At 40.8% G+C, this 25,329-nt stretch overlaps 1 protein-coding gene across 1 annotated transcript; it reads left to right on the forward strand.

Moving 5' to 3' along the window:
- The first annotated feature begins 13,487 nt into the window (after nucleotides 1-13,487).
- LOC119745091 (collagen alpha-1(X) chain-like) lies at nucleotides 13,488-14,324 on the forward strand. The gene has a single exon (XM_038221314.1). The coding sequence runs from the start codon at nucleotides 13,488-13,490 to the stop codon at nucleotides 14,322-14,324; it is 837 nt and encodes a 278-aa protein (XP_038077242.1).
- Nucleotides 14,325-25,329: the final 11,005 nt, after the last annotated feature.

Consider the following 25,329-nt stretch of genomic DNA (forward strand, 5'->3'; position numbering starts at 1 on the left):
CAATGTCATGATAATAAGAAAGATAATTGATTCTTAATACAAAGCATTTTACATTCAAGTATCAAAAACTGCATAAAGACAGTTAATTAAAAAGAAGTTAAATATATGACTTTTGAAAAAGAAGGTTTTAGATGCAATTGAAAAACACTTCAAATTCATTATTTTTTTCTCAAATAACGTGGAAGTCTGCACGGTCACTATATGCCTTGCCAGGTTTTGTACGAACTTTAGGAAGGTTGAACTGAACCCCATCACAGCTTTTAGTGCGAATGTTAAACGCATGGACTGATATTTACTCTGTGAAGTACCGTAGCGCTGCCTCACCATGGCGGATAAGTTTGAAAAGTACCGAAGTATCTTGAATTCATTCCGCACCGTAACCGAGAGCCAACGTAGTTCCTGAAGTATGGGTGTACGACCCTTCCTTCTGCATATATGTTGTTATTTCTTAAACAGGTAATCGTATGAAAAAAAACCACATAAACCGTTACAATAGTCTGTCTGGCAAGTAACAAATGCATGTATTAAAAAAATATATATATATATATATATATATTTTTTTTTTTTCATTTGCGTTTCGCATACATTATACAGCCAGCGATTAAATGAAGTTGGGTTATATCATTTATTTATCCTTGGAAAGTGTTTTTTCTTGAAAAAACAAGAGTTTTAAATTGCGCCACAGTGAACCAAGAACTCTCCGTTTTTGTTAAACACTTTATTTCGTATCCCATGTTATACATGTGTAATTGAGTTTTTGTTTCATGTGAAAAGTTGAGTTTTAGAGCTTTCACTATGATGAAATTGTTTACGATTTGATGTAATTTCAGTTGATAATGTGACACTATATCAGCAGATTACGCAATTATGATTCTATAGTATGTATTTGATTCTAAGAAACATTTTTTTCCAAGTATACAATTGAGGATGTGCTCTGTTTAACAGCTTAACTAATACAAGCACAGAAATTAATCATATAACATGTAATCAGTATCGAATATAAATACTCTAAAACTGTATGTTGAACATTACTTTAATTGAACATTGAGCTTTTAACAATGTGGGAAACCTTGTCCCACTCGTAATACATTCCATGGAATTCCTCTCAAGAAAGTAAAATTACAGAGAAATATTGTCGTTGAAATGAAACGAGGAAATCACAGTCTGACTTTTACGAACAAAATAATTTCTTATTAAGTACTTAAATCTGAGATTATAGATAACAATTTTAATCCCATTGATATTACAAATTATTGCAAACAGAGTCAGTTAATTACCTGTATTTTTGTCAATTTGTGTTTGTTTTGACCACTAGATTTGGGGATCGGTGTTAATGAAAGGCCGGGTTAACATTGGTTGAGGATAGATGGGGTGGAGGATGAATGATTAGTGGTGTCGAGGGGGTTAGGGATTGAAGATGAGGGGCGGGGAGCAAAATATGATGCCGATTGTTACTTATCTTCCAATAATTCATCAAGAACAATGAATGGCACTAAGACGATGGTGTAGTCTACTTATCCCATTTACCTCACGGATTCTTAAAATGCTAAAACATTTAGACAGAACAAAATGAGAAATGAAAAATGCTGGATGTCAGGCCCAAGTATCTTTGCCCCCCCCCCCCTCCCCCCTCCCCCAACACAACCGGAAGCCCACCGACAGTGTTGTTCTTCATCCGCCTGTGAAGGGCAGGGTGTTCAGATTGGCTTGGGTTTGAAGGGGATAGATTAGGTGCATGGTTGCGTTTCGCAGATTAATGGGAGATAACAGGCGAAGCCAGCGGAGGTGGGGGGGGGGGGGTAAGGGAGGTATTTACCCCCCCCCATATTTTGTAAAGACTACCTTTTTCCATTCAAATGCCCTTTTTCAACGGGCTTACCCCCCTAATAATTTGTAAAGAGTGCCCTTTTTTGAAGAAGAAGAAGTGCTTTTTTTTCTGATCAAGTACCCTTTTAAAAAAAAAAGAGGTGCCCTTTTTTGTGGGATATGCCGTATTTCTGAAGCAGTGAAGGGAAATAGAGTCCGAATTTCATTACGTTTGAATTCATTTTTTTTTTTCTAATTTATATCTTCTTCTCACGTTTTTAGAAAAGTAAATTCCAAAACGACCACCGTGTACCAATTATGCGGCTGACGTTTGGGAGAGAAAAAAAAATCCCGCCCATGCAGGATGGTAAAGGGTGCACACCAATAAATAGGCCTAAATCCATCCGCCGAGTGCATGAAAGAAAGTTATACCCTCAACATAATATTACAGAGTTCTGAGAGCCATAAAATTGGGGATTTGAAGAGATATGGTAATGAACTCTATGGCCCGGACTCTATGGCCCGGAGCATTTTGGATGCAATTGGGCTCGAAAGTGGCGCTATTGTGTCATGTTGTGGAGGGATCGTTTTTGAAGATGACTACTGTTCCACTTCGGGAACAAATAGGGGTCGCCTTCTTTGGGTGAGAATATCTCTAAAAGTCAATGGTCAACCCACAAAAAAATGAAAATAAAATAACAAATGACATGTTGATTACCTTTTTTTCTGTGCAATTATACCTGTAAGAGTTCTGAGTGTTTTTTACAAGAATTTTGAAGTATGGGCATTTAGCATTGGTGTCTATAGGAATTTTAATACAGGGCTGCACCCCAAGACCTGTAAATCGACTCCTAAAGACATAAGTGATAATTACACGTACTTCCCGATTTTTTTTTTAGTAATACTTATGACTGTAGATCTCCAACGCATGGTGTTTGAAATTTTAATTGAATACATGTAGTATTTCTTGAGTTGTTGCCCCTAAAACGAGTTAATTCTGTATTTCAAAATTAGAATTTCGTCCAGTGATTTGTCATGATGACTGCGTAACATTATGAGATTTAATATTATGGGGGAATTGTCAAACAATGAAGCAATAATACATGTATGACCGAAACAAATATAGTATCTTAAACACGAAAAATACAAACCGAATGAAAACAAAAAGTTAACGTCCAAGAAATATGACACACGAAATAACCCGAGCCTACCAGGCCCAGATGTTTTAAGTTGTAGGTTCGGCCAGTAATCGGTCTTGATGTAGGAGATTCTATTTCGCGAGAAACCGTCAAACAACTAATGAAAGTTTATTTCGAGAAAGGACGCGCTAAATAAAACAAGTGTTAAGATTCCATCAATAGAGGGGGCGCCTCATAAATAGTGGTCTCCGCAAAGCGAGCAACTGCTAAGCCCCCATTGGCAAAAACCATAAGCGTAAAAACATTATCTACAATTGTGTGTTTTCTTGTGGTGTCCCCCCCAGCTGGTAATGTGGCCCCTCCCCCCTCCCCTCCCACATGTCCGGAGCAGGCCATGGTGCTGCTGTTCAGACACTCAGGTTAATACTGATTTACGATAAATTTCTCTCATCCAAACTTCATTTAAGAAAAGAGGCTTGTTTCCGCTGTCATATGAAAGTCAGACTCCTTTGAAAACTTGTAACACCTTTACCCTAGTACTAGTTGAATGTCTTACTTTTGTAAACGTATTTACCAAATTGAATTCAATGTACAAGTTACCTAGATTGCACACTTGTTATGCGGGTAATGTAGATACCCTGAAACATTTTTATATTTTTGCTAAACTCAACCGGGTGCGAAAACGCTTGCCCGTGTTTAAGTGCATTTGAAAGAAAGTTTTGCAATTTTGAATGAGCAAAGGTGAGAAATTGGACTTAAATTTGAATGAAGATGCTGCTTTAAAACTCACATAATTATGTCTTGAAAAAAGTAAGACTGCTGCAAACTGCTTACTGACTGGGTGGACCTGAAATATATAAATCTAAAAATTAATGTGGCCTGACGTTGCGAACTTAGCAAGTTCTTCTTCAGAGGCTAAAACAGAAATGACAGAGGTACATACATTAACATGGGGGTGCACACAAACATGCAGGGATGAAAGAAGAAACACAAAAGGAGGATTAGGTGGGAAAGGTGTGGAAAGATGCAGGGGAGGGTGGATGAGAGAACAAAGAAACAAAGGGAGATGGCAAACCACAAGGGGTCTGGTATGAACAGGGGAGGGACCATAAAGGGGAAGGATCAAAGGTCACAGGGAGTGGGAACGGACAAAAGAGTGTGGGAGTGAAGGGGGATTATGCGGGGGGGGGAACAGTATGGAGGTGGAAAGGGATGAAAGATGGGGAAAGATGGGGAAACACAAACAATAAAGACCAGGTGGATTATCTGTAACAGAAGACAATGGAGGAAGAAAAATATTAATCATTTCCAAGTTGGATGTTGAGACCATGTGGTTGAATAGTTCGAAGACGATTCATCCACACTTTCTCTCTGCTGAGACGAACTGAGTCCTTGCGATGGCCAAGAGATTCAATGCCCTGCAAAATCATATCAGAAATGGAGTGGTTAGGCAGGTTGAAGTGATGACCAACAGGGGTGTCTAGTTTCTTGGTGTTGACCGTTGACCGGTGGGCATAGAAACGCTTCTTGAGCGTATTCTTAGTCTCACCTACATACTGCACTCCACAGACCCTGCAAGAAATAAGATATATGACATTAGGGGTGTTACAAGTGATGTTACCAATGGTTCTGTGGGTAGTGACAGAAGAGTGGCCAGAAAAGGAGTCAGACTCCTGGATATGAATCTGGCAGACAACACATCTGGAACTGCACTTGAAAGTACCATGCTGGGTGGGAGGGGATGCATCTAAGGATGGGACTTCAGCTCGAACAATCAAGTCCCGTAGATTTCGAGGACGCCTGTAAGCCAATGTAGGGCCGTTGGGGATGGCGCGGGCAAGGCGATCTGAAGTATGAAGGATATGATGATTGTCATTAGTGATTTTGCGAAGGGGAGGGAGATTGGGGTGAAACGTGGTAACCAAGGGAATCATGGGTTTGGCCATGGCATCAGGGGCCTTTCCCGTGAGAGCTAGATTTCTGGGGATAGCTTTAGCTCTGGCAATGGCACGATGAACTTGGCGAGAGCTGTGACCCCTGGCCACCAAGTTGTTCCTCAGTATCTGTGTATGGCGGGAGAAATCGGAATCATTAGAACAAATTCTTCTGAGTCTGAGTGCCTGGCTAAACGCTATGCCAGTTTTGCAGTGCCTGGGGTGACAGCTGGAGGAGTGGAGGTACTGGTGGGTGTCTGTGGGTTTGGAATACAGGTCAGTGGTTAGTGAGTTGCCTTGCTTGCGGACGGTGACATCCAGAAAGTGGGTTTGGTGAGCCGAGAACTCCGATGTGAATTTGATGGTTCTGTGGAAGGAATTGATGTGGTTAGTGAAGGTCAAGAGACTGTCCTCATCACTGGTCCAGATGAAAAAAAACATCATCAATATATCTCCACCAGATCCAAGGGCGACATGGGGCCGAGGCAAGAATGCGTTCTTCGAGGTCACCCATGAAGAGACAAGCCATGGATGGGGCCATGCGAGTGCCCATTGCAGTGCCGTGTACCTGTAGATAGTGTTCACCAAGGAAGGAAAAATTGTTCTTCGTTAGTATAAGTCTCATGAGGGTGCCAACATCACTGATGGGAGGAGTCGTGTGTCCTGCCTTGGCCAGAGCCAAGGAGCAAGCACGAACACCCTCCTCATGGGGGATGTTGGTGTACAGAGATGAGACGTCGAAAGTCCCAATGATGGCCGTGCTGGGAATCTGGTCCTTGATTCCTTCAAGCTTGCGTAGGAAGTCTGGGGTGTCGTGAATGTATGACGAAATCTGTGGGACAAGGGGTTTGAGAAAACTGTCAATGAACAGGGAGATGCGTTCCGTGGGTGAGCCATTACCGGAGATGATGGGTCTACCGGGGTTGCCAGCCTTGTGAATCTTGGGTAGAAGGTAAAATCTGGCAGTCCTACAATCAGAGGGAGAAAGAAATTTGTGAGCTTTCTTGGACAGCTGGTCACGTGATCGCATATCGTCAAGTACCTGTTGTATATCTCGACAGAAAGTGCCTGTGGGGTCAGAGTCAAGGCGGGTATAGTTAGTGCGATTATCCAACTGACGGTGGGCCTCACAAATTTCTTTCTCCCTCTTATTTGCAATTGCATGTACATTTCATAATATCTCTTTGTTTAACTGCTTAACTAATTTAGTAATATCATGTGATAAGATATAGGATATAAACTCTAAAAAACAAGGTTTTTGAAAACTCTAGTTTTTTTCTTTGTTTAACTGCTTAACTAATTTAGTAATATCATGTGATAAGATATAGGATATAAACTCTAAAAAACAAGGTTTTTGAAAACTCTAGTTTTTGATAATACATGCCCCTTGTAATACACTCTGGAGGAATGAACTCGAATTCTCCGGAAAGTAGAATTGAAAAGACATTTTGATTACTTACTAAAAAAAAAAGGCAAAAAAATCGTTTGTCGTCGAAATGAACAAGCAAATACCAATCTTGCTCTTGTGAACAAATGTCCTATTAAGTACTTAAATCAGTGATTATTATTAACAATTCTAGTCAATTTGATATTAAAAATATTTGCACTAATTCAGTGAATTACTTTGTATTTCTGTATAGTTATTTTGCTGTTTTGTCGTCTTGAATTTGGGGTTCGTGTTCAAGGCCTGGTACAGATGTGTGTCGAGGGGGTTAGGGGTTGAAAATGGGAGGGGGCAACAGAACTGATACCAATAGTTATTTGTCTTTCAATAATTGAACAAGAGCAGTAAATATTACTAAGACGGTGGTGTAGTCCACTCGTTTAATTCCCCCACGAATTCTTGAAATATAATAATTAATCATTTGGGAGGCTAATCATCCTTACTCGCAGCTGGGATGCTGAATTGCGAAGGACGCGGCTACAACGTGGTCGGGCTGCCGGCCACATCGACCCATATATGACCACGGAGCACAGCCTGAGATCGAAAGTGTTTGATTTGCCGGAGGGAGGAAAGCCGGAGGGCACGGAGAAACCCTCCTGGCACAGGAGAGAACCAACGCACAACTCTACGCAGATGTGATCCGCGGCCAGGATTCGAACCGTCGCCACCCAAAATGCTAGTATAATGTAGTCAGGAAAAATAATGAAGGAAAAATGAAAGGCATCCCCACGGCTTTTGTTTCTGTAACGGCCAGCTTGCCGGGTATCAGGTCATTTTACCTGCCCCCTACCCCTCCACTCACCGCCTAATATAACTGGAAGCACATAGACAATTTGGTTCTGTATCCGCCGTGAAGGGGCAGGGTGTTTAGGCCGTTTGGGTCTGAAGGTTGTAAAGCATTAATTAGGTGGTTGCGTCCGCAGATTGATGGTAGATGGGTGAGATGGGGGGGGGGTGGAAATGCCTTGGTGAGAGAGGCCGGATTGGGTGAAAGTTGAACCCACGTCAGCTTACGGGCAGGTATGTTAGGGGCAGGGTCGTTGCCAAGTGCAGCGGTGAGGTCTGAGTACCCGATTTAGTAAAAAAAAATGGTCTGCGCATTAAACAGGCGGCCAGCTCCTCATGCCAGACGGCATAGTACGGACGTCCTGTCCTCTTTGCCCCTGGTTATAGCTGTCCCAACACCCCCCGTGATTTTTAAATTTCCGATGGCAGATTTATTTCAGTAAAAATATTATTGTTGTACGTTCCCATCGTGGTCAAACTCATGGTCCCGGCCGGATGTTGAGATACGACACGTCACTTCAAACTCAGTTGCGTAACCTGGAAAGCTAGGGAGGGCGTGCCTCACCACTCAGACTGCCTGGGATTCGGGGGAGGCGCGTAACTCTTTTGAATGCTTCCTCCAGAAAATGAGGAGTCTTAATTAAGGTCCCTTTAATGAACCACATCAATGAGTAATACTTGGCAGCATAAAAGCTCTCGAAAATACTAGGTTTGAAAACGACACACCCTAGATAGGTAAAACAACAGGTACTCTCTGGAAATGTGGGAAGTATTGTTCCGCTAGAAATCAGGGGCACACTATTATGTTTGACTTTCGGTAGAATATGGGACACCGACTTTTCAAATTTTCTCAGTAGGTATTCTGATAGGCCGGTCTATTTCAGCAGGGAAAACTGTTAGTTGTCATCGGCACAAAATTGATGAGTGAATAACTAAAAAGCATTGGCACTCGATAGGTTACCCAACGAAAAAAAAAATCACGACACGACTGTTAATGCTGTAAAAATAGATTTACTCTTCCTCTTCCTTTCGACGAAACTATTAATAGAAAGGGGAATAACAGCACTCTAGCATTAAATAAGCACCCCTTACTCCTCCTCAGCATATTAGTTCGGGATCCGTTGTTGGCTGCCCAGGGTGGTAAGGAGGGGGAAGGGATGGTGGGGGCAGGGGTTCAATATGGGGATTCGTGCTTGGCTCGGAGATCAGGCTATTGAAGGCTAGTTTTTTCTTAAGGAAAGAAGCTTGTTGCACTTTGTAGGATCCAAACAGTTGGGGTAAGTTTGGGATTAGGTTTGATTAGGCGAGGGTCAAGATCGGGGTTTGCCTAATTATGTGTTTGGTTTAAGTATAGGTTGGGCTCAATAAGCGGAGGTGGGAGGGCCTCAATTAGCGGGGACGGGTTCAGCAGGTGCAAGGTCGTTTGCATGCCGAGAAGTTGGCGGGGCCGAGCGCACGTTGAACGCTTATAATTTTGGGAACGGCTGGGTTCTGCAAAATAAGTGTACTTGTAACATCGTAAGAGGGCGGCAACCGTACATGGACAGGATATTATGCACACAATATATTGAAGTTCTTATTACTTTTTCTTTTTAAGCTAAATTATGACGACTTCGTTTTTCTATTAAAAATGTAGACTGCATAACCAGACTACACAATACTAGCCACCAAATGCGTGGCTCCATTAAATAACATGAAGCGCAAAATCAACACTGATCGAATCACGTATGGCAGGTGTACGTCATTATTCTATTCACCAATCATAGTTAGTCACCCAACAAGTCGGTGACCACAAGTAAGTCGTCTGTGATTGACAGGTGCCAATCACAATCCACGTGTTTGAATGTGTCACTGACATCCCTACGCTCATTCCACCAATCAGATGCGTCTATATCAGTGTCAGTGATACAGGCTTCAGGTTAAATGTGTGACAATGCAATATTAACGTCATTTCCCTCTCATCAATATGAAGCGAGTCTGTGATATATAATTGACAGCGCGCAGGGGCCAATCACAAACCGGGCTTGCAAGTTCCTCAGTCACTGCTCGGGAAATCGAAGTCAATATTTAAGTCACAAGCTGCCGGCTCACTCCTCACAACGACCGCAACTCATGTTCACGTCCAGACGACAACTCGAGAGAACTGTTTGCAAGATCGAACAAGAATTGCACGGTGAGTGTTTGAAACAATCTTTGACGACTATTCTTCCAAATTTGGGATTGATCTTTTTGATTTATGATTTTGACCCAAAAATGTGCTTATAGCCAAAACAGTGCGCTATAAATATTTCCGACCATGATGATCCCGTTTCCATACGGTTACTCGATAACTTATCCCTAGGTGCTTGAATAATCCCCACATATTATAATGTATATAATATAGCTGAATTAACTCTTAGTCTGAACAGTTGCTGCAGATTCATACCAATATTTTGTGAGGCCAAAGTTTCGGGCAATAAAAGCTAAGAACAAATAATCAGAAATTTTATTTTATTTGTTCTGAATGAGGAATTCCTGTATGACAATATTATCGCTGCTTCTTCCATGGTGCACTCTCAACAAACAATTGTCCAAAATTCTGACTGATTTCTCTAGCTCTTGAAAATTCACTTGAATTGTTGTTGCTACCGATAGCACACTATAAATCTATGAAAGTTTTATAGTTTTTATTGCCATTCAGGTTCGCCAGATTTCTAGTCATACCTGGTAGGAAGTTTTCAATAGCGTATTACATGAAATTGCATATTGTTCACGCACTTACACAATATTTCAGATGATGAATTAAAACTTTGTTGGTTAAAAGAAAGAAACATTGCGAGAGCTCGACACTTGACCCATAATATCGGTATGACCATTCACCCCCTTTATTTTCTTGCTAGTTTTCCCTGTTAATTGTATCAAACATAAAATGCCGATGCGATGCGCTCACCTTTTTTCCGGCAATCACTCTAACTAATTCAGGAATAAAAGTTATGCGGAAGTTGGCCACGGAAGAACGTATAAAGGAAATCGGGACATCTCAAACATCCTGTCCTATGTTGTGTTATTTAAAATTGGGATAATCTCATTACCCTCTGTGCTTTGTTTTTAAACTGTGTCATTCCACTAGTTCACAGTGCGCCATTCCGGTTTGATCACTATACACGTATAGGCCTGAGCGTTACTTTTCAGCATTGCGTGATAAAGGTGTCACTGGTCAGAATAGACTAGAGGGCGCACATACGAACGGACCGGACCATGATCACACTTTATTCAAGTTCAAATTGCTTTATGTAGCTGGATTCATTTCTAGGAATCATGTAAATATTTGATGTTTGTACAAATTATTCGGGCCGTCTGCTTTGCTGTCCGACTTCAACGTTTGAAGCACCAGCTTTCAGATGCATTCAGCCATGTTTACATTCAGGGTTCCACTGAGAATGTCACGTAGATCTTGTTAAATATCTTTTTGAAAAAAGCAATATTTTCAGTGTTTAAGGTTTCCAATAATGGAACAGATTTTCTTAAACCCTAAAGATTTTCCTAGACACATTCATGGTTGACAAGCAGATGGGGGCTGATGCTAACAGCCAAACAGGTGCGCTGATTTCCCACCACCGTGGAAACATTTTTTTTTGTAACGACTGTAACTTAACTGCGGTGGTCCACCTGTCATATTTCCGCCACTATACTTCACTGGTATGAGATCGGTTTTCCATATCAATGCAGAAAATAACTCAATAACTCATTTTTAAAAGCCAGCAATCTGCTCACGTGTTGATGAAATCTTTCGTGATAAAATTCAAGAACATTACATCAAGTGAGTAGTTCTTATTGTACATTTTCTCTCAATTTAGCGTTACAATAGCATAGTATTTTGGCGGAAGACTGTGTTTGTTTATGCACCGATAACGTTTCGGTCACCATTTTAACCCTAAAGGGGCCGGGTTATTTTGACCATCTCTTAGCCGGGGGGGGGGGCGGATTCCGCCCCCCCTAAGATCTCGGCCATCGAGTGACGAAACATTTTGAAACTCGGCACATGCATAGAGCAACACTTCCTAAACATACCCAAGAAATTTCATGACTATAGGTCAAAGGGTTTTGGAATTATGGCTAATTAATTATTCATATGTACGAATGGCAATTCTGCTCTGTGTACACGACGTATATGAACAAAATAAGTTTTCACGGCGCGTAGCGCCGGAAAATTTTTCGCTACGCGGCAACCCGTGGTCCGATTTTTATGGTTTTGGTATCAAAAGATGCGCAAAGCTCGAGGCTAAAAAGTCATAACAGCTCGGGTCGCGAACATTTTTTTTTAAAAGCTATCATGGAAAATGTTGAGGGGGGCGGATTCCGCCCCCCCCGCCCCTTTAGGGTTAAACAGGAAACGTCATTCGATTCAAAACAAAGGTGCGAAAGTGATATTTAAAGAAGTGAGGGATCCCCCTCCCCTACAACCACCGTCAAACCGTGACAAATGGCCAATCGCTGCTTAGAAATTCTGTTTGAAGCATCATTAATGTAGGATTTCCGGGTGAATTCGTTAAATTCAAATTTAATCGTGTGCTTTCAAATACGAATGCTAATTCCTAAATCACTTAAAGTCATTCTCAGACATGCAATTTTGTATATGAAGACTGTCAATTTAGATGTTGCATCTTTCTTTTTAGAAAGGCAGATTACTCATCATATCGTCACCGGGTTCTCCGGAAAAAAAAAAGTTTCATTTTTGTGTATGCCTACATCGAATTTACAAACTAAAAAAAAATACAAAATACAAAATAAAAACTAAAAGAAATAAAATAAAGATACAGATAGCAGAGATTGAAGACTGCATTAACCGTCAATCGTATTGGCGAAAAGAAATTTGATTGATTATCAGTATTTTTTTTTCCATTATCTTTTTATTTCCACATACTGATTACAAAAACTAACTGGTCAACATAAAAAAGATCTGTCTTTTTTTCGTGAGAGGCCGATTTTTGGGCGAGTGCTAAAAAGTTCATTCTTTCTGTCACTTAATAGACACTTAATATTTAACTGTTAAGTTCTGATATGCACGTTTCCTGTTTCCTTCCCTGACATTTTAAATTTTCTTTGTACATTCCTTAATACAATTTTTTCAAAACCTCATGTCATTTTTTACCTTGTTTTCACACTGCCACATAATATCTTCAAGAGAAAGGGTGAGGGTGGAAGGGCTCTGTCAATTGAAATTTGCCTTTTTTGATAAATTTTCGGTCACTGCTGGGGGAAGCGCCTCTTTGCACCCCTGGATTCGCCACTGATCTTGCTAAACTGCCGGATTGTATTAAACATCTTCTACTTTGGTACACGTATGCATGAAAGTGAATTCCCGAGCAGGACTGAAATCAAAAGCACAATAAATTCAATGCAAATACCTGAAATGCCTACTATTTTACGCGTAAAGAAAAGATACCCTTAAATATTTTGATCGTTCGCTAAATTCAATTGGGTTTGAAAATGCTTGCGCATTTATATTCGAATTTGAAAGAAAGTGTTCGAATATTGAAAAGGCAAGTTGTGAAATTAGACGGGGAAAAAGCTATTGGAATGAAGAATTTGCTGTTTTAAAAACTCGCATTATGCTTTCAAAACTCTTCAATCACTTGATAGTGCCTAAAAAATGCATACATTTGGGGGAGGAAGGACGTTTAATAATTTTAATGAATGTGTTTGAATAAATTGAATGGTGATTTCAGGCAGCATTTATAGTTTCCCGAGAAATTTCACATAGCCACATTAAAACATGCTGTTTTTCTGGAGGTATTCGGCAAGGAAAATACTGGTCAAATAATAATTTGTCCATTATTTACAAGTGTGTAATTGTTCCTGTTTTCGAATGGTGATTTATAAAAATGAAAAAAAAACTCACAATATAATTCAAACCAATAATAACATTATTTCATTCCTTACTCAAGTATAAACGTTAATGGTTTTCTTTGTTCGTTTTTTTTTCAGCCTACACTGAACTCCTTGTGATCTCTTCTTGGACCTGATCTTTAAGTCTTCAAGAGCAAACCATCGAGGTCGGTGTGATGATGTTTAATTGATTCTATCATGACCGTGGAAAGGGCGTGCCGTCCCCATAGAAAAATAATGTAATTCGGTCTCCTTTCCAAACTTTTATCGGCGGGTAAAACAATAATACTAACAAGTGTGGATTGCCCTTAGTTGCCATGGCAACAGATTTAAATAGAACCCATCTTTTTATTTACATGTTATCCCCTTGCTCTCGGATAGGCCACTCCCATATCACGCCGACACATTCTCTGAATAATGATTCCTCCAAATTATGTCTCGTATACAAATTCTTCAGTTCATGTAGTGATTTTGTTTGTAATTTTAGGCCCCGTATTGTTTTCCTTTCAGATGAAGATCTGCGTGGCCACCATTCTGTCAATCGCCCTCCTTCTGGGTAACTCTGTCAAGCTCCGAGCTTCCGTTACTGGGCCGGTTCCCTCGGATGGCGATGGTCCTGCGTCTCAGGAGTGTCAGCAGTGCTGCCAGGGACCTGCCGCAATACCCGGCATACCAGGTCTGCCTGGCCCAGTAGGACCGATGGGGCCGTACGGTCAGCCGGGGTCAAAGGGCGATGCAGGTCACCAAGGTGAGATTGGCCCTATTGGACCTATGGGTGAGCGAGGAGCACCTGGGAACACTGGGTCTAAAGGTGATGACGTGATTGGTCTGCCCGGCAAGATAGGTCCGAAAGGGCTACCTGGTTTTGTTGGAGGAACTGGAGAAACTGGTGTCAAAGGTCAGAAGGGTGAGCCAGGGGAGACACCAGACGACTCCAACCAGCGGGTGGCATTCACCGTGGTGAGGACGAGCAGCTCGGATGAATCTACAAGTGTCGACACCCGTTTGCCCTTCCAGCAGACCGAGACGCTTCTGCCGGGTACCACCTTCGATCTCGAGACCGGCACGTTCACCTGTAGTGTGCCGGGTACCTACGTATTTACGTTTTCTGTTCTTAAGAATAGCAACAGCGGTAGCTTTCACATCCATCTTGTTAAAAACGACCACAAGGTGATTTCCACCTATGGTCAATCAAATCAACGAGGTCAGTTGTCTGGAAGCGCGGTGCTGGTTCTGCAGCGTGGAGATATGGTGCATGTTACCATGTACGGTAGGGCGTATGGTGAACCCACCCATCACTACACCTCATTCAGTGGGTTCCTCCTTTACCCGGAGTCAATTAATTAATTAATAAATAATCACCACGGATAATTATACAGGAGCAGTGCTTCCCCGCAACAAAATGTTTGGTTTTTTTATTTTGCCGAAACAATAACCAATGATTTAACAGAAATTATGTTCAATTTAATAATAATAAACAAAATGTCTCCTATGGGTACCATTAACAGGTATGATAAAAATGATTAATTTTAAATACACGTTTAGCATTGATATATCAAAACGGTTTACAAAACATCAACACTACTTTTTTTAAATCATTGAAAATAAGATAAAAATAAAACTCTCATTTTAAGAAGAAAATATTTTAAGCCGTGATTGAAAAATTCCAAATTCATAAATATTTCTCAATAAAGCTTAAAGTCTGTTCCCCAGCTGTATACATGGTAAAAGCACAATCCCTGTATGCCTTGGTAGGCTTCGGACAAACTTTAGGGTGGCTGAACCTATCCCCGTCGCAGCTTTTAGTGCGAATGTTAAACTCATGAACAGATCTCAACTCGACGGATAAGTCTGAAAACTAACAAAAGATCTTGAATTCAACCCTTACAGTATTTATAACTGGGAGCCAATGTAGTTCCTTAAGTATGGATGCATGTCCGCTTAACGATCTATCCTTCTTGGGATAACCAGTCGGACAGCAGCATTCTAAATATGTTGTCATTTCTTAAGCTGGTAATCATATGAACCAATTAATAAGAAATAATCTGTTCCTATAATCTAATCGGGAATTTAGATGCATGGTTGAATAAATAATGTATTAGTTTACATTCGCACCGCACAGTTCCGTATAGGCAATAAATTTACAATTTTGAGTGCTCGTTATAATTTGCTTTTCGTAGAAAAGTTTTGAGAGATATTAAACAAGTATGCATAAAAACATTGTTGACAACAATTATATTTGTATCCACTGTGGAATGAAATATTGTTAATAAAGTGTTAATAAAAATGTGAACAAATAAAATATTTCAGAAATAATGTTATTTGTTCACTTTTGTTATGTTAACATGCATAATAAGTAATGACGATTGTAAAACCTACATATTTCTGCAACGGTTGGGTTATTCTTAGGTGGTTGGAGACTCGCCCCGATATCATTAATTCTTTGTTTCTTGTTAGAAAAAATGTATGAATTTCAATTGCACCATAAAATCGAATTTATTTTATAAAAAAGTTGGTAAATGGGTGACGTTACGTATCTTTTACTTATTATGAACCACGGCCTGTATTAAAGTGTATCCCTATGTGATATAAAATTCGTTATTTTGAAAAATCGTTTGTAAATTTTTTTTTTTTAATTAGAGTTTAGTTCAAACTCAACAAGTTTTGAGTTTGAACTTTGGTATTTTTGGTATGTTCATAGACTTTTTTGAGTGGATCAATATTTGATTTCACTTTGTAGAGTTATTTGGCTATTTTCGACTCTGCTTTTTGGATGTTTGTGCACCCACTTTTTTTCAATTTTGTTTTACAGATTTTAACAGATGTTTGAAAAGTTTTTAAAAAGTAGGTTGCGAGGTTGTGTCTTTGTGTGTCTCACTGTTGTCCATTTTGTCCTTTGTCACTGTCTCTGTTTTTCTTGGTCATGTCAACTTGTCTGTCGATAGGTTAGGGTAAAAAAGCGTGACGCTTCACCTTATACCTAAATGTTGTCGTAAATTTGTTCTAGTATTGATCCATGTACATTATTATACACAATTACATAACTCCTTGCATTTCGCTCTGTATAATATGTTTACACGGCATTGTAACATTTTATTGTGTGGAAATGGCAACATTGAAATAAATGTTTCTACTACTAAGTATGAGAAACAGCGATTCCTTTATGTTTTCGTGTTTGCAATGTTCACAAAATAACAGCTTTATAAACAGCTCAAATTTGCATTGCATTTAAGCATTTTTGCTCTGATTTTTTAAAGACCTCTTTGATAATTTGACATCAGCAGCATTTGAAAAAATGCAACAATATCAACGTGTGCCTCCTGAAAGTAGTAAACATATTTAGATGAACAATGTTGAACCTAAAATGGCAAAGAATGTAGAATTGTGTGTCTTGAACTGGTTTGTTTTAATACAGGGTGAATCAAAAACAAAAAAAGTTGAACCCAAATCCCCGAAAATATATTTAATATTTACAAAATGTTGTAGCACCAAACATAGTAATGATTTGAAAGCCAATTTCATAAGCTATTTTTAGATGAAAACATTACTGCAATTGTTCAATCCACTCAAGGAATATCACCATGTAAAAGCAATTTCGTCAAAAAAACAAGCAGTTTATTGTGTATTCTGACTGTTTGGAACAACCAAGAAAATGACAGAGAATACTTGCTTCAAAACTGTCAACAGCTGTAGTACACAATATCTTTATTAACAGCCCTGGTTAGGCAAACAATATGATTCATAAAATCCACTTTTTTTTAAAGACGGGCTTTCAAGAGGACTTTGTTGAATATTTTTAACTTAGAAACTGAGGTTTTATTCCGGGTGATGTTTCAAGACAATTATCGTGACGACGATTCTTGAAATATCATGTTTAGACGGAAGAAGTTTTAGAGTCATTTCCATTGTGTTTAAATGGTGATATTGTTTGAACAGATTGAGCAATTTAAGTATGTTCATCATCAACAAGTAGCTCATGAAATTGGCTTTCCGGTCATTATTATGTTTGGTGCCACATATTTTTTTTAAAATATGAATTATAATTTTTGGGGTTTGGGTACCGCTTTTTTTTTTTATACACCCCGTACAACCGTAGCTTTGGTATGTTGATCGATGGAGCTACATCGTTTTCGAATATATATTAGTTGGGTCCAAAACATAAGTTCCGTGACCATTCTCTGGCTAGGATGGTTTGACGATGGATTTGACTTCTATGGACCATTTATAAAGAAATTAGCGCCCCGGTCCCTCCCAAAAATCCCGGCATTTTTCGCTTGGGGGCCAAATCCAAGATGGCCGCCGGCGCCATCTTGTAAAATTAACTTTTGAGCCAGAGCACCTAGAAGTCGACCATGCGGATTCTGATTCCGACATCAGTTTGACGATATAACGTCATTTTGACCCAGAAATCCAAGATGACCCCCATTCGATAGAGCAAAAACATAAATTTCAAACGGGAGCACCTAGAATCATGAATGAACACATTATTTTGGCAAAATCGTTGCGCTGATGCAATTGAAGAAGGTCCTGGACCCATCCAGCATAAACGGAGCGAGAACCCCACAGCCAGACATGATGGTTAATGGTTCTTAAAGAGTGAAGTCCGAATGGGATCGAGGGCCATATCAGCTGGTTTTAAACATGATTAGCACAATGAAGTTCTGTCTTGTTTTAACAAAGCACACTTCGTTTTCAGGTTTTGTCCCCACTGACTACGACAATCATCATAATCATCATCACTGCACATTATGTTGGCACCAAATTATTTGCTTTTTATATATTTTATATCACAAACACTTCTGCTACTTCTTAATGTTATTGTTTCGTCGGATTGGTACGCGCACTGTAATGATGCTGTGGTTTCCCTGGTTTGTGATGTGAATTGAGAACATAGCTTACGACAATGTCCACCGTTCCATGTGTCCTCCAGTGTGGTAGGCTTTGCGACAAGGCCACCGATCCCATTACCTCAATTGAGATGTGGGAAAATCAAGAAAAAGGCCCTGTAATGGAGCGGTCAGAACAAGTTTTGAGATATCCACAAAACTGTCATTTGCAATAAATGTCCTGTCTGACAGTGTGTCTGTGATACATTCAGGTTGACCTTTTGAAATGCCAAGAAACTAGACAAGAAACTCGAAACATACCTACAAAAAAGAGAGAAAGAGAGGTTGACGCATGCCAATCTCAGTCTTTGTCTATGTCTGTTGTCTAGTTCTGTTGCCCAGCTGCGGCTTCAGCTGCCGAGGAGCTGCAATCGAGTCGGGGGGGGGGGGCAATGCATCATAAAATAAAATGTTAATGGAGCTGTAACATGGATTAAGCAAAGCACCCAGAATCAAAGCCAATCCTGATTTCGTATGATCACGCATGGCCAGTTTTCAAGAGACACACATTGGCCATGGAAGATCAGAGCCTGCAAGACAAAATCGACTGTCTGATCGATCCTGCATTTGATCAGCCCTGCGTGCTTGAGATCAGATATCACCCTCAAATGCTGGTTGAAATTATGTATGCAGCTATCAGAAAAATAAGTGAAGATGATCTTCTTTGACCACATCAGAACAGTTATCTTTGAGGAACATAAGCTAAGGGCACTTTAGAGCCTCCTCAGAGATGACAGGATAAACCTTCTCTGTGCGTATGGCTTCCCAACATCCACGGTCAAGTCACCCTATTCATGCGAGGGCAAGATTGCCTTCCACTCCCATCCTCGAAGGAGACAGAGCGACCCAGACTGTGACGCGTCTGTGGGGGGGGGGGGGGGGAGGGTGGTTCTTATGTCGAAGCAGCACTGTCCTCCATCGGTGTCAGCATAGCAGATAGCAACTGGTGCACAATGTGGCTTATTGGCTTAGGAATGAATTATCAAACTGGTTCCGTAGGCACTGATGGTCAAGGAGCTAGAGCAGGAGGAGAAGGAGTTCTGCTTGCAATCTGCTTTGCGTTGGAAGAGGGGGTAGATCTGTCCCCGAGCACTCCCCCTCTCACCTCTCTCATCACACAGTCATAAAGCGACCAATCACATTTGCCAGAAATGCTACCGTCACCCTTCTCGGGATGACTTACAGCAAGGAGCTTATTGACTCTTACTACAAGCTGGGCATGGGGATCAGCTTCCTAAATGTGCTTCTCCTGCGTTACCTTTAGACCTTGCATGACCTGGAGCGGTGCTCGGTCTCTCCTGAGAGCGCTGCAGGAGAACCAAGCATCAGTGAATGGCAAACTGATGCAGCCGAGCAAACTATTCGGTGCCATGATGGCTTGAATATGGAGCAGGGGAAGCGCAAGGCTTACACTGACTGCCCAACAAGTCAGTTGTGAATCATGTCAAAGACAAGCTGTCTTAATCATCGGCACTAAGCGCATGGCTCTGTACGTTGCATGATTAGGGTGGATGGGCGGCTCACAACGCCGTGTGGTCCTTAATGACGTACCTGCTTTCATCTCAACCGCCTCATCTTACTATGCTGACACCGATATAGGACAGAGCTGCTTCTAGACCCCCCCCCCCCCCCGACGTGTCATGGATAAGATCACTCTGGTTCCTCCGAGGGTTGGAGCGGAAGCCGATCTTGCCCTCAAACTCCCGGGTTAGGATATCTTTTATATAGGATGACTTGACCCTTGATGTTGGGATTAGGGTTAGGGTTAGGGTTACTGTTCTTATATAACCAAAGAAGATGGTCTGAACCTTATAGAGAGTTACATTGGGCATGCGTGGGAATTTGTCATATTCACTTATTTTCTGATAGCTACGCATTATTTCAAACGACATTTGAGGTGATATCTGATTTCAAGCGCATAGGGCTGATAAGCTGCAGGATCGATCAGACAGTTGATTCTGTCTTGCAGGCTTTGATCTTCCAAGGCCACTCTGTCTCTTGAAAGCGGGCGTGATCGTAAGAAATCAGGATTGGCTTTGATTCTGGGTGCTTTGCTGAATCTGTCTTACAGCACCATTAACACTTTGTTTTACGATGTATTGCCCCCAAACTCGATTGCAGCTCCTTGACAGCTGAGGCCGCAGCTGGGCAACAGAATTGGACAACAGACATAGACAAAGACTGAGATTGGCATTCATCAACCTCTGGTTTTTCTTGTCTTTTGTTGGCCTGTTCAAGTTTCTTGGTATTTCATAAGGTCAAGCTACATGCATCACGGACACATATATTGTCCGACAGGGCTTTTATCCGAATTGTCAGTTGCGTGGACATCTCCAAACTTGTCCAGACCGCTCCATTACAGGGTCTTTTTCTTGGGATTTTCCAACCTCTCATTTGAGGCCATAGAATCGGTGGCCTTGTCGCAAAGTCTACCACACTGGAGGGCACATGGAACGATGGACATTGTCGTAAGATACATGCATGTTCCCAATTCATCTCAAACCACCGAAACCACAGCATCATTGCAGTACGTGTACCAATTCCAGGAAATGTATAACAGTAAGAAATATCGGAAGTGTTTTGTGATATAAAATATATAAAAAGAGAATAATTTGGTGCCAACATATATGTAGTGATTATGATGATGATGATGATTATGATGATTGCCGTAGCCTCATTAGGGACACAACCTAAAAAAAGGAAGTGTACTTTGTTAAAACAACTCAGAACGTCGTTGTGCTAAACAAGTTTATACAAAATCCAACCGATATGGCCCTCGATCCCATTAGGACCTTGCATCTTATGTTGGATGGGTCCAGGACCTTCTTAAATTGCATCAGCGCAATGGTTTTGCCAAAATAATGTGTTCATTCCTGATCCTTGGTGCTCCCGTTCAAAAGTTATGTTTTTGCTCTATCGAATGGGGGTTATCTTGGATTTCTGGGTCAAAATGATGCCATAGCGTCAAATTGATGTCAGAATCGGAATCCTCATGGTCGACTTACCTGAAAAAAGTGTCTTCATACATGATTCTAGGTGCTCTGGTTCAAAAGTTAATTTTTCAAGATGGCGCCGGCGGCCATCTTGGATTTGGCCCCCTTGCGAAAAATGCCGGGATTTTTGGGAGGGACCGGGTGGCTGATTTCTTTATAAATGGTCCATTCAAGTCAAATCCATCGTCAACCCATCCTAGCCAGAGAATGGTCACGGAACTTATGTTTTGGACCCTACTATTAGGCCGAATAAAAAAAAAACCAAGTTTCTCTTCCGGGTTTTTGAAAAAGAAAGAGGAAGAGGGGCTTTTTATTATTTTTTCAAGATGGCCGCCATTTTGAAATTTCCTGCAACCGTTGGTGTTTCCAAAGACACTTTTAAAATGGAAAACAAGTTGAACAAGAGAACTAAACACATTAACAGTGTCATTTAGAGTTGCATTGTCTACAATGAACAGTTTTAGACGCATTTGCTTTAACCGTGGACTTTTTCGGTGTTTTTTACTGCATTTTTCCAAAAAAATAATGATAAAAAACAACCCAGGCGGCCTCCAGAAAGGAAGCGGGCGGGACAAGAAACATATTTTTTTTTACTTCGCCTTAGCGATTTTTGATGTAAGTTTTCAACATAGTTCCGAACTGAATTAATGGATGGTAACGTGCAGAGAAAATAATCGTGATGGATTGTCCAACATTTAGGCCATCCCATCATTTTTGAAAGCTTGAAATTGCGAGTTGTTGCTAATTATTCATGTTTTTTTCCCCATTTTTTTGCTTTATTGGTAACGAATAAAAAACTCAATATTTATATTGATAATCAGGATATTTTGTTGAAACGTGCCCTGTCATCAAAATAATAAAAGCCCGATACAACGACTACAAAGGAGAAAAATAGGCGTGTTGTCATGATTTTAGACAACAAAACGGCCCCTTCTCACTTTAGCAAACAATGGGTAATTTTATTTAAAGAAAATCGACCTAGGAAAACAACCGAAAACACGTTAACCCAGTACATATGTTAGTTTATTGCAGCAACATTTTTTTCCCTCGAGTTTTGCCTCGAAGAATAGAATTTTTGTTTCTAGAGCTACAAAGGTTATTCACTTTTGAATGAGACGCCGACCAAAACAATCGGCCCACGTTTAGTCTTTTGTTTGTAAAATAGGCTTCATAACCCGGTACCGCAGACATTTCTAGTTTTTATTTATTTAATTTGTGACCTGACATTTATTCGTTTCTTGCGGTGTTCACAGCATGGTTCCCTACCTCAGTATTTAGACTTGATAATATAATATGAAACTGGAACCGGTCTACCAGCAGCAGTGAAGCCAGAGTTTCCACCATGGGGGATTGGTGGAGGTGCAAGATGTTAATCTAGTGGGAGGGAAGGCGGCAATTTCTGCTATACCTTATACCCGCATGGTCATTTATGGGAATTAATTATTTCCGAGGGGGCGACTGTGGGAAATTATTTTCTACTGGTGCGTGTAAGCCCAAGCCCCCTTCACGCCATCCATCCCCCACTCCACCCCAGTGGCTACGCCGCTGTCTACCAGCAGGGCGGATTTGATACATCGTTTAAGCAAATTAAAGCGGCCCCCTCAATTGGAAAAAAAATATCGATTATTTTACAAGAGCTACAATAGACGACACAACTGTTGTAAAATCGACTTATTCATCCTCTTCCTCTTGATGAACATATTAATGAAAAGGAGAACAACAGCACCCTGGCATTAAATAAACGAACCCCCCCCCCCCCCGGATCTCGAAGCCGCCTTACCGTATATTTGGGGTATAGGGGATCCGCCGTAGGCTGCCCGGGGTGGTCAGGAGGTAAAGGGATGCATAAGCGTAGGCAGCGGTGGGGGGGGGGGTGATTTACTCCCGTCCCGAATATTTTGTAAAGAGTGCCCTTTCCATTCAAATGCCCTTATGTCACCACCGCTTACCACCCAATCATATGTAAAGAGTTTGTTAAGTGCCCTTTAAAAAAAAAAGTGGCGCCCTCTTTTGAGCATATATAGTTTCGGATGCCTCTTTTTTCAATAGCCCGCCTGTATCGCCCTGAAAAGCACCATTTTATTGTCGGTTATAGTGTTCATAATTGTCGGTTATAAACAGCGCCCCCATGGACAGATGGTACCAGCCTAACTACCCCAACCCCCTGCTTTTTGATTTTACGGAGGCTAAATGTCCGGTGAAAAAAATGTGTCTACATTTCATCACTGATGTTCGAAAATGTTTAACCCCCGACTCAAAAAAAATGACCGTGCTACGCCACATTTTGCTTCCGCTATTGAAGGTTGGAATTTTGTTGAGGAAAGACGTATGTTGTATACGGTTGGATCCAAACAGTTGGATGGGTTTGGGATTGGGTGTTGGTTGGGCATATTTCTGTGTTTGGTTTTAGTATACAGGTTGTGTTCAATAAGCACAGAGGGGGTTTTGCAGACGTTGCACCTGTGCAAGGTCGATTGCATGCCAAGAAGGTGGTCTGTCCGAGCGCGCGTGTGGATGGGGATAGATCAATGATTATAATAAAGTTGCCTTTGGGATCGGCTGGGATGCGCAAAATAAGTATATTTTCACCGTTCGAGGGCGGCAACTGTATATGAACCAAATATTATGCACACACACTATATTTACGTTCTTAGTGCTTTTTTTTTCCGAGCTAAATTCATTTCACCTTCGTTTTTCTATTACAAATGTAAACTGCATGACCTGACTACAAATTACTAGCCACCAAATGCGTGGTTCCAATATATAACACGAAGCGCAAAAACAAACATTGATTGAATCAAGTATGGCCGGTGCACGTCATTATACTATCCACCAATCACAGTTAGTCACCCAACAAGTCGGTGACAACAAGTCAGTGGTCTGTGATTGACAGGTGCCAATCACAATCCGCGTGTTTGAATGTGTCACCGACATTCATACAATCATTCCACCAATTAGATGCGTCTTTTTGAGTGTCGGTGATACAAGCTTCAGGTTTAACGTGTGGCAATGTAACATTGACATCATTTCCCTCTCACAAATATGAAGCGGGTCAGTGATGTGTGATTGACAGCGCGCAGGGGGGGGGGGGGGGCAATCACAAACCGGGCTCGCAAGTTCCTCAGTCACTGCTCGGGAAATCGACGTCAATATTTAAGTCACAAGCTGCCGGCTCACTCCTCACAACGACCGAAGCTCATGTTCACGTTCAGACGACAACCCGAGATAACTGTTTGCAAGATCGAACAAGAATTGCACGGTGAGTGTTTGAAACAATCTTTGACGATAATTCTTCCAACTTTGGGATTTATCTTTTTTGATATATGATATTGACAGAAATAAGCTTATAGCCAAAATGGCGAGATATAAATATTTCAGACCATGATGATCCCGTTTTCATACGGTAACTCGATAACTTATTGATAGGTGCTTGAATAATCACCAGGTATTATGTAGTATAGACTATAGCTGAATTAGCTCTTAGTCTCAACAGTTGATGCGGATTCAAACCAACTTGTTGTGAGGCCAAATGTTCAGGCAATAAAAGCTAAGAACAAAAATCTGGTGGTTTTTTTTTATTTGTTCTTAATAAGGAATTCATGTCGGACAATATCTTTGCTATTACTTCCATGGTGCACTCTCGACGCACAGTAATTGCCCAAATACTGAAAAGTGAAAAAGAACTCTTTAAGTTTATGGAAGTTTTATAGTTTTTATTGCCATTCAGGTTCGCCAGTTTTCCAGTAAAACCTGGCTGTATAGGTTTTTCAAGAGTGTATTACATCAAGTTCCCTATTTGTAGTGAAGCACAAGCTCTTACGCAATTTTGTAGATGATAAATAAAAACCTTTTTGTCTTTAACCCTTCGCGTGCTAATTTTTGGCACTGTGATTTTAGACGGCTGCTGGGAATAAATCCATGACACAATGTAATTTGAGCTACCCTGCCCTCAAAGTCCACCATTCACCCCCAGAATAAAACCAGACACTAACCCCCTCAATGCCATTTGACAGTTCCATTTTGGTCACAGGGGTGATCGAGGTAATCCCTATGTGAACAATGCGTTTGTACACAAGCCTATGTAAATGCGCACAAGCACACTAGGTTTTCCCGCCAATTTCCAACCCCTCCAGTAGGATCACAAGACTGACACCCCCTCTAGTGGATGTACCATGGTCCATACTAGGATCTAGTAATAAATGACCTGGGCATGGCTACACGTGGCTGGTACAATAAAAAAAAAAAAAAAAAAAAGTGGAAGTGATTCCAGTCACACTGACTCCAGGTAAGGTTTTAACGAAAGAAATCTTGCGAATGCTCGACACTTGACCCATAATATCAGTATATGACCATTCACCCCCTTTATTATCTTGCTATTTTTCCCTGTTTATTGTATTAAACATATAATTCCGATGCGTTGCGCTCACCTTTTTTCCCGGCAATCACTCTAACTAATTCAGGATAAAAGGTTAT

This window comes from Patiria miniata, unplaced genomic scaffold, assembly GCF_015706575.1.
Source record: "Patiria miniata isolate m_02_andy unplaced genomic scaffold, ASM1570657v1 HiC_scaffold_7, whole genome shotgun sequence".
NCBI classification, from domain to species: domain Eukaryota; kingdom Metazoa; phylum Echinodermata; class Asteroidea; order Valvatida; family Asterinidae; genus Patiria; species Patiria miniata.

Coding starts and splice junctions, on each gene's coding strand:
- LOC119745091 (XM_038221314.1), top strand. CDS start 13,488: ATGAAGATCTGCGTGGCCACCATTCTGTCAATCGCCCTCCTTCTGGGT.